The 10,059-nt window shown below is 51.8% G+C and overlaps 1 protein-coding gene across 3 annotated transcripts; it reads right to left on the bottom strand.

Annotated features, from left to right (window-relative positions):
* Nucleotides 1–1,530: 1,530 nt before the first annotated feature.
* On the bottom strand, nucleotides 1,531–9,839 carry bola1 (bolA family member 1). Of its 3 annotated transcripts, none has more exons than XM_069940588.1 (2): nucleotides 9,628–9,839; nucleotides 1,531–2,401 (listed from the first exon to the last, which is right to left on the bottom strand). In XM_069940588.1, exon 2 carries the CDS (start codon nucleotides 2,375–2,377, stop codon nucleotides 1,991–1,993), a length of 387 nt encoding a protein of 128 aa, XP_069796689.1. In that variant the 5' UTR covers nucleotides 2,378–2,401; nucleotides 9,628–9,839; the 3' UTR covers nucleotides 1,531–1,990. The 3 variants fall into 3 exon arrangements, with proteins under 3 accessions (XP_069796689.1, XP_069796691.1, XP_069796692.1); XM_069940590.1 differs by lacking the exon at nucleotides 9,628–9,839 and adding an exon at nucleotides 9,515–9,605; XM_069940591.1 differs by lacking the exon at nucleotides 9,628–9,839 and adding an exon at nucleotides 9,357–9,473.
* Between the last annotated feature and the right edge of the window lie 220 nt (nucleotides 9,840–10,059).

The following is a 10,059-nucleotide window of genomic DNA, read 5'->3' as shown; positions in this document are numbered from 1 at the left end:
CTTCCTCCCATGACCTTCAAGCCATGCCCTCTAAACATTGAGCAGTGGTGCCCTGGGAAGGAAACACTGGCCGTCCACTCCATCTATTCCTCTTAATATCGTGTCCACCTCCATCATGTCTCCTCTCGCCCTCCTCATCTCCAAAGAGTAAAGCCCCAGCTCCCTTAATCTCTGCTCATTATTCACACTCTCTAAACCAGGTAACATCCTGGTCAATCTCCTCTGCACTCTTCCTTGTCTTTCCCATACTGAGGTGACCAGAACTGGACACTGTTCTCCAGAATTTTGTAGAACTGCATCATTACCTCACGGCTCTTAAACCCAACCCCTTGACTGATGAAAGCCAACACCCCCATAAGCTTAACTATCCTGTCCCCCTGTGAGGCAACTTTCAGGGAACTGTGGACACACACTCTCTCCTCTTGCACACAACCAAGAATCCTGCAATTAACCTTGTACTCTGCCTTGGAGTTTGTCCTCCCAAAGTGGATGTCCCACCTCTCCAGATTGAACTCCATCTGCCCTTTCTCAGCCCAGCTCTGCACCCTATCCCCTTCCACACTCCTCTAACCCAGGGGTCCCCAAACCTTTCAGACCATCGCCCCCCCCCGTCTTCCTGGATACTTGATCGACCTCCAGGCATGGAATTCCAGTGATGGATGGGGTGGGACACACATTTTTGCTTCGTCCATCTTCTGTTCACTCTCAAATTATTCAAAGGCCAAAGTCAAATGCAACATGGCAGCCACTGAGGCCCGGTCTCATGAAAGATTGGCTACCCCCACCATCAGTGCTATTTTCCGTTGTCCCACCACTGCTTTTCATCACAAAAATTCAACTGACACCCCCCCCCCAGCATTTATCAATCCTTTGGAAAATCCCATTGACCCCCAGGGGTTGATATCGACCACTTTGGAGATCCCTGCTATACACTATCCATACCACCACCAAACTTTGTGTCTTCTGCAAACTTGCCAACCCACCCTTCTACCCCCCTCATCCAAGTTGTTAATCACAAAATGGAGAATTATCATCAGTCTTGGCATCTAGAGGTAGATGATGTATCTCAGGGGCCTCTGAACCCCCCTCCCCCACCGCGGGGGAGGGAGGAAGGTGCGGTGAGAGAGGAGAGGGGATGAGGAGTAAGAGGGAGGTGGGGGAGACGAGAAGTGGGTGACGTCAAGGGGGTGAGGGAATGTGTGAATGGAGGGAGGGGCTGAGGATGGACGGAAGGACGTGAATCAGAGAGAGCTTGCAGAGGATGGGGGTAGGTCGATGGGCAGAGGGGCCTGCTCCCAGGGGCAGAGAACTGGACCAGGGATCTCAGCCACGGTTGGACACCAAGCAGAGAACCTCTAGTGCTGGGTTTATTCATTGATTTTCGTGTAATAAAGCTGAAAATGTGATGTTACACAAAATTTCCTTTAATCCAGTCAGATTGTTGTTGGCAGAAATTCCCCAGTGCCACTTACAGTCAGAGAAGCAAATGAGAGCCCCCCCCCCACCCACCCACCCCACCCACCCACCCACTGAGTGTCCATGGATTTCACCTCCAGCCCCCTCTGCAGCCGCACAGACTCCCATTCGATCCATCAGCCTGAATTCCAGATCCAAACCTCCGACACGATCAGGAAGCCTCCAGCGCTTTGTCACATCCCAGTTCCGATACCTGGTGCCCTTTCATCAGTCTCGAGGCAGTCCTCCAGCAGACCACAACCCTGGAGTGAGTCCTTTGACCGCAGTCACCAGCAGCCCACTTGGGTTCCTCGCCTCGAGTCACCACCAACCGCTTGTTTGTCCTACAGCCACAGAGCCCCTTGCTCTGCCCAGCAAGAGGCAACGGGGACCAGGGAGGTGAAATAGGAGTAGGTAAATGGGAGCTGGGGGGGGGGGGGGGGAATACAGGGACAGCGGGCTGAATGGCTTCCTGGCTGCGAATATAGCTGGTAGGTCAGCTGCCAGAGTTGGGTGGGTTCCTTAGTCACTGGGGTCAGAGGTCCCGGGTCGGGGGGGCATGGTGCTTGGACCCTCCCAGGCATGGGGGGCTCCTGCTGACCTGGGGATCAGCGGCCCACTGCTGTGGAGTCTTAGCGACGATGGAGAGGGCGTGCACGGTGGTGGCCAGCTCCTCCTGCACGGCCTTGTTCACCAGCCTATGTCGCTGGAGCAGAGGAAGCCCTTCAAACCTCTGACTCACCACCACCACCTTGAAGTGAGTCTCGGAGCCCAGGGGAACGGCGTGCCGGTGGCTTTCATTTACCACCTCCAGGTGGGAAGGCGACAGGTCGCTCTGCAGCTTGGCACGCAGGATGGTCTCCACAGGCCGCTGCATGGCGAGGGATGCCAATGCCCTCCGAGTGGAGTTGGCTGAGATCATGTGCTGGCTGCCTGCTGGCACAGGCTAGAAGAGGGGCCGAAGGGTCGGGGAAGATAAAGGGTTAAATCGAGGATGATGAAGCTTCCTCTTCCCGGCACATTCCTCCCTCCTGGCCACCCCCACCCTCCTCGTCACCCCCTCCCTCCTCGTCACCCCCTCCCTCCTCGTCACCCCCTCCCTCCTCGTCACCCCCTCCCTCCTGGCCACCCCCTCCCTCCTCGCTTACTCCTCCCTCCTGACCACCCCCACCCTCCTCACTTACCCATCCTTCATGGCCGCTCCCTCCCTCCTGACCGCCCCCTCCCTCCTCGCTTACCCCTCCCTCCTTACTCCTCCCTCCTGACCACCCCCACCCTCCTCACTTACCCCTCCCTCCTCACTTACTCCTCCCTCCTAACTACCCCCTCCCTCCTTGCTGCTCCCTCCCTCCTGGCCATCCCCTCCCTCTACGCCCCCCACCCTCCCTCCACGCCCCCCACCCTCCTGACTGCCCCCACCCTCCTTGCTTATCCCTCCCTCCTCGCTTACTCCTCTTACTCCTCCCTCCTGACCGCCCCCACCCTCCTCACTTACTCCTCCCTCCTGGCCATCCCCTCCCTCCACACCACCCCTCCCTCCTCACTGCCCCCCACCCTCCTGGCCAGCCCCTCCCTCCTCGCTTACCCCTCCCTCCTGACCGCCCCCACCCTCTTTGCTTACCCCTCCCTTCTCACTTACTCCTCCCTCCTGGCCATCCCCTCCCTCCATGCCACCCCTCCCTCCTCACTGCCCCCCACCCTCCTGGCCACCCCCTCCCTCCTTGCTTACCCCTCCCTCCTTGCTTACCCCTCCCTCCTGACCGCCCCCACCCTCTTTGCTTACCCCTCCCTTCTCACTTATTCCTCCCTCCTGACCACCCCCACCCTACTCGCTTACTCCTCCCTCCTCACTTACTCTTCCCTCCTGACCACCCCCACCCTCCTCACTTACCCCTCCCTCCTCACTTACTCCTCCCTCCTGACTACCCCCTCCCTCCTTGCTGCTCCCTCCCTCCTGGCCATTTCCTCCCTCCACACCACCCCTCTCTCCTCACTGCCCCCCAGCCTCCTGGCCACCCCCTCCCTCCTCACTTACTCCTCCCTCCTGGTTGCCCCCATCACTCTCCTGGCCGACCCTCCCACCTGGTCACCCCCACCCTCCCCGCCACCCTCTCTCCTCGCCGTCCCCTCCCTCCTGGATGCCCCTTCCCTCAATTCCACCCTCCCTCAACACCACCACCCCCTCCTCACCACCCCCCTCCCACAGAGCTCCTTCTCCAGGGTTTCTGCAGCACTTGCTCCTCACTGCCCTTTTCTCTCTCTCTCTCTCTGCCACTCCCATGGCCCCTCCCTCTTCACCAGCCCTCCCTCCCTCCCTCCCCGTCACCCTCTGTATTTCAGTACTTGCAACAGATACTTGAAATAAAATACTGTGCAGGTCTGCAGTGCAGGAGAGGCCATTTGGCCCCCTTGTCTGCACTGTTATCTAAAAATCTACCGCATGAGTTAAATGACTGGGCTGTGAATGAAAAAAGCCACCTTATCTGTTTTACATCAAAGTACAGGCCCTTCAGCCCTCAACGTTGTACTTACCCATATAGTCCTTCTAAAAAATAGTAAACCCTCCCTATCCCATTACCCTCTATTTTGTCTTTCATCCATGTACCTGTCTAAGAGACTTTTAAATGTCCCTAATGTTCTCTCTAGAGCTGTGGGGGAAGGTTTAAACTAGTTTGGCAGGGGGGTGGGGAATAGAGGGTGAGAGCAGTGTCCAGGGAGTATGGCCACCTCGCTAGGAATAAAAAAGATAACAAAGGTAGGATGGAGATTAGGGTAGAAGGTAAAAAATAGAATATATGTGAGGGTCATTCTCTGAGATGCATATATTTTAATGCAAGAAGCATAGTGAACAAGGTAGATGAGCTGAGAGCATGGATAGATACTTGGGGTCATGATATTGTGGCAATTAGTGAGACCTGGCTACAGGAGGGGCAGGACTGGCAACTTAATGTTCCGGGATACATTTGTTTTAGATGTGATAGATCAGGGGGTAAAAAAAGAGGAGTTGCTCTGCTTGTTAGGGAGGACATTACTGCCGTAAGGTGGCAGGATGGTCTGGAGGGATCGACCAGTGAGGCTGTTTGGGTGGAATTGAGGGGTGGAGGAGGCAAGAGGGTGCTAATAGGGGTGTATTACAGACCACCAAATGGGCCAAGGGAATTAGAGGAACAAATTTGTCGGGAGATAACGGATATGTGTGAAAATCATAGGGTAATCATGGGAGATTTTAACTTCCCACACATTGATTGGGATACCCATACGGTTAGAGGGCTGGATGGGCTGGAGTTCATTAAATGTGTTCAGGATTGTTTTCTAAATCAGTTAGTAGAAGAACCGACTCGGGATGGTGTAATACTAGATCTCCTGTTAGGGAACGAGCTAGGTCAGGTAGCGGACATTAACTTTGGAGAACCAATTGGGTCTAGTGATCATAATTCTGTTAGTTTTAGGGTAATTTTAAAGAAGAGCAAGGAGGGGCCTAAAGTTGAGGTTCTGGATTGGAAAAGAGCAAATTTAGAAGGAATAAGAAGGGATTTGGGGAGTATTGAGTGGGACAGGATATTTTCAGGTAAGGATGTTAATGAAAAATGGAGGATATTCAAAAAAGAAATTTTGAGGGTACAGAGTACTTATATCCCAGTCTGGATCAAAGGAAAGGCTGGAAGTCATAGGGAGGCTTGGTTTTCGAGGAATATTGGAAATTTGGTTAGGAGAAAAAGGGAGGTGTACAAGAGGTATAAAGAGCAGGGAGCTGAGAAGTTAAAGGAGGACTACAAGGAGTGTAGAAGGAATCTTAAGAAAGAAATTAGAAAGGCCAAAAAAAGGCATGAAGAGGCTTTGGCTGACAGAGTAGAAATAAATCCAAAGGGTTTCTATAAGTACATTAAAAGTAAAAGATTAGTGAGAGATAAAATTGGACCCCTTGTAGATGGTGAGGGTAGGCTGAGTGAGAAGTCTGAGGAAATGGGGGAAATTTTGAATGATTTCTTTGCCTCGGTATTCACTAGGGAAAAAAATGTTGAAACATTTGAAGTAAAGAAAAATAGTGGGGAGGTCATGAAGCATATAAGGATAACCGAGGAGGTAGTGATGGCTGTGTTAAAAAAGATAAAGGTGGATAAATCTTCCGGACCGGACAAAATATTCCCTAGGACACTCAGGGAGACTAGTGGACAGTTAGTAGGGCCATTAACAGAGATATTTAGGATGTCACTGGCCACGGGGGTGGTACCAAAGGATTGGAGGGTGGCACAAGTGGTTCCTCTGTTTAAGAAAGGGTCCAAATGCAAACCTGGGAATTATAGGCCTGTAAGTCTGACGTCTGTGGTGGGCAAGTTGATGGAAAGTGTTCTAAGGGATGCTATTTACAAATTTTTGGAGGTACAGGGATTGATAGGGAGTAATCAGCATGGTTTTGTCAGGGGTAGATCATGCTTGACAAACCTGATTTGAGTTCTTCGAGGGGGTTACAAAAAAGGTTGATGAAGGGAAAGCTGTGGATGTTGTCTATTTGGACTTTAGTAAAGCTTTTGACAAAGTTCCCCACAGGAGGTTAGGAAAAAAGGTGGAGGCATTAGGTATAAATAAGGAGGTAGTGAAATGGATTCAGCAGTGGTTGGATGGAAGGTGTCAGAGAGTAGTGGTAGAAAATTGTTTGTCCAATTGGAGGCCGGTGACTAGTGGAGTTCCTCAGGGTTCGGTCCTGGGTCCACTATTATTTGTTATATATATTAACGATCTGGATGTAGGGGTGGAGAATTGGATAAGCAAGTTTGCGGATGACACAAAGATTGGTGGTGTTGTGGACAGTGAGGTAGATTACCGTAGATTAAAAGGTGATTTAGGAAGGCTGGAGGTGTGGGCTGAGAAATGGCTGATGGAATTTAATACAGATAAATGTGAGGTGCTACATTTTGGAAAGGCAAATTTAAATAGGTCATATACATTGAATGGTAGACAATTGAGGAGTGCAGAGCAACAAAGGGATTTAGGAGTTATGGTAAATAGTATCCTCAAGGCTGATACTCGGGTAGATGGTGTGGTGAAGAAGGCATTTGGAATGTTGGCCTTCATAAATCGGAGTATTGAATTCAAGAGTAGGGAGGTTATGATGAAATTGTACAAGGCATTGGTGAGGCCAAATTTGGAGTACTGTGTACAGTTTTGGTCACCAAATTATAGGAAAGATATAAACAAAATAGAGAGAGTGCAGAGAAGGTTCACGAGAATGTTGACAGGATTTCAGGGTCTGAGTTACAGGGAAAGGTTGTGCAGACTGGGGCTTTTTTCTCTGGAGCGTAGAAGATTGAGAGGGGACTTGATAGAGGTGTTTAAGATTTTAAAAGGGACAGACAGTAAATGTGGATAGGCTTTTTCAATTAAGAAAGGGGGAGATTCAAACTAGAGGACATGGTTTAAGATTGAAGGGGGAAAATTATAAGGGGAATTTCTTTACGCAGAGGGTGGTGGGGATGTGGAATGAGCTTCCGGCAGACGTGGTCGAGGCGGGATCATTTAAGGAAAGACTGGATCGTTACATGGATAGGAGGGGACTAGAGGGGTATGGACCGGGTGCTGGTCAGTGGGACTAGGAGGTTGGGGATTTGCTACGGCATGGACTAGTAGGGCCGAACTGGCCCGTTCTGTGCTGTAAGTGGTTATATGGTTCCAGCCTCCACCACCACCCCTGGCAAGGTTTCCAGGCCCCCACAACTCTCTTTGTAAAAATACTTACCCCTGACGTCCCCCCTAAACTTCTGTACACGTGTCCTCTGGTGTTTGCTATTCCTGACCTGGGAAACAGGTGCTGTCTGTCCACCCTAACTATGTCTCTCATAATCTTCTCGACCTCTTTAAAGTCTCTCATCCTTATGCACTCCAAAAAATCCCAGCTCTGCTAAAGTTTCCTTATGAGACTTATTTTCCAATCCAGGCAACATCCTGGTGAATCTCCTCTGCCCTCTCTCCACACCTTCCACATCCTTCCTGTAATGATGTGATCAGAACTGAACACAATACTCGAAGTGTGGGCTCACCAGAGATCTGTAGAGTTATAACATGACCTCTCTACTCCTGAATTCAATCCCCCAACTAATGAAGCCCAGCATCCCATAGGCCTTCTTTGAGGTTTAGACAAGCAGGGGAGTAGCTACGTCATATACCCTAGACCGGCGGAGCGGTCCTCTTCTAGGGGACTATCCTCTGCGACCGAGCTCTGAGCTTCGGGAGGGATGCACATGGAGCTGTGAAGGAAGGGTGATACCCGCCTAGCCAGCCAGATCAGCTGAATCATCCCTCACGATCAATGGGGTGACAGATATCGCAGCCAGATTGCCCTCACACCCCCCATAGGCCTTCTTAACCATCCTACCAACCTGTGCGGCAGGCGACCTTGAGGGATGTATGGATCTGGACTCCAAGGTCCTTCTGTTCATCCACATTCAAGTATCTGTCCTTTAACCCTGTACTCAGCCTTCTGGTTTGTCCTTCCAAAATTCATCAACTTACACTTATCCAGATTGAACTCCATCTGCCTCTTTGCCCAACTCTAAGTCCCGTCCCAGAAGACCCAACTGTGCTGGGTGGGTCACGTCTCCAGAATGGAGGACCATCGCCTTCCCATTCCCAAGATTGTGTTATATGGCGGGCTCTCCACTGGCCACCGAGACAGAGGTGCACCAAAGAGGTACAAGGACTGCTTAAAGAAATCTCTTGGTGCCTGCCACATTGACCACCGCCAGTGGGCTGATATTGCCTCCAACCGTGCATCTTGGCCTCACAGTTCGGCGGGCAGCAGCCTCCTTTGAAGAAGACTGCAGAGCCCACCTCACTGACAAAAGACAAAGGAAAAAAACCCAACACCCAACCCCAACCAACCAATTTTCCCTTGCAATCACTGCAACCGTGCCTGCCTGTCCCGCATCGGACTTGTCAGTCACCAACGAGCCTGCAGCAGATGTGGACATACCCCTCCATAAATCTTCGTCCACAAAGCCAAGCCAAAGAAGTCCCGTCCAGTATCAGCACCAGAACGTGTTAGTGGGGGGCATTACTGAGTTGGGGGGCCAGAGTGCAATGCTCATAGACTCGCTCAGCGAGGGGGGGCGTTGTTACCGTCATTTGCCCCTACAATGTAGATGCCGAGGGCACTGCTTTTATGGATTCAAGCGTCATTAGCTGCTAGTGAGGCTTGATGCTCGGTAGTGACACTGGAGGGGGTGGGGGTGGGTCTGATGGCGAGTGAAGGCCATGACCATATGGGAGGACACAGCACCTCACTTGAGAGGGGGCAATGCGCACGGATGCCCCCACTTGGCACCGACCCTAACCCTATCTATATCCTTTTGTAACCTTCAACCACCTTCAGCTCCATCCACATCTCCTCCAACTTTTGTGTCATCTGCAAACTTAAGCCCCTTTCACACTTGCAACCCACTAAATCGGCCATTCAGCATCCTGGGATAGGAATGGGGTGGGGTTTGGCCTTTCCACACTAGACCACTCCTAATCGGGACACTGAACGCTTTCACACTTGCAAGGGTCTATCCCCGGCGTTTGGTCTGTTCTACCTTTAATAAGAAGTGCTTGCATGACATAGCATGCAAAAGAGAGAAGCGATTGCCCTTTTCACACTTGACCGATCTCAACACCATAATCTGCAAACGCCGGGGATTGATCTAGGGGTCGAGGGCGTCAATCCCCAGCGTAAAATGATGTCATCCGATGCCAGCGTTGAGCAGATTTTGCTTTCACACTTGCCACTTGAAAGGACGATTGGCTTTTGATTCCTGGGGATCACTGGCAAGTGTGAAAGGAGCTTTACTGACCCATCCTTCAGCCTCTTCGTTAAGGACATTTATAAAAACCACAAAGAGCAGGGGGAAACTCCACTAGTCACCAACCTCCAGACAGAAAACTTTCCGTCCACTACTCCTCTCTGCTTTCTCCAGGCAAGCCCATTTTGAATGCACTCAGCCAAGGTTCCCTGGATCCCATACCTCGTGACTACGGCGCACAAGGCCATTCGGCCTCTTGTCTGCACGAATATCTTGCAACCTACCGCAGATTGACTGAGCTGCTGGATAATAAGAAAAGATTCTAATCTCTGTTTGTTCCAGCCTATCCCTTATTGGGAATACCCGTGCATCGAGCCCGTCCCGGATTGAAACGCACCGGCTGCGGCCTTGCACGGACAACGTGGGTCCCAGCACACAATGGAAGGGCTCACACAGGAGGAGAGGGCCGAGCGGCCAGCAGACGGGGAAATTCTCCTTCAAAGCCCGGGATCCAGTTCTCGTTCCGCCGAACTCGCCCTCTGCAGTGCCCGGAACCAGGTATAAATCATCCGCTCCCGGGCGAGCCCTTCCCAACGCGTGAACGCAACGCCCGATGGGACTTGGAGTTTATCCCGCATGGCGGCACGACTGTTCAGTGCGCATGTGCCTTAGCAATGGCGTCTCGTCTCCTCGACGAGAAACGGGGTCTTTCTTCATTCGGAGGGGATGATCACGGAGGAGAAGAGGGGCACGGCAGGTCGGGCAGCGTCCGCGGAGGGAAAGGGGTGCTCATGGTGTCTGCACAGGAACCGGGAGCGTGAAGGGAGAG

Source organism: Narcine bancroftii, chromosome 5 (genome assembly GCF_036971445.1).
Source record: "Narcine bancroftii isolate sNarBan1 chromosome 5, sNarBan1.hap1, whole genome shotgun sequence".
In the NCBI taxonomy this organism is placed as follows: Eukaryota; Metazoa; Chordata; class Chondrichthyes; order Torpediniformes; family Narcinidae; genus Narcine; species Narcine bancroftii.
The sequence above is the reverse complement of the archived record's forward strand: the minus strand, read 5'-3'. Positions and strand labels throughout refer to the sequence as shown.

Excerpts from the sequence above, each read along its gene's own strand:
- bola1 (XM_069940588.1), bottom strand. The coding sequence starts at position 2,377 with ATGATCTCAGCCAACTCCACTCGGAGGGCATTGGCATCCCTCGCCATG.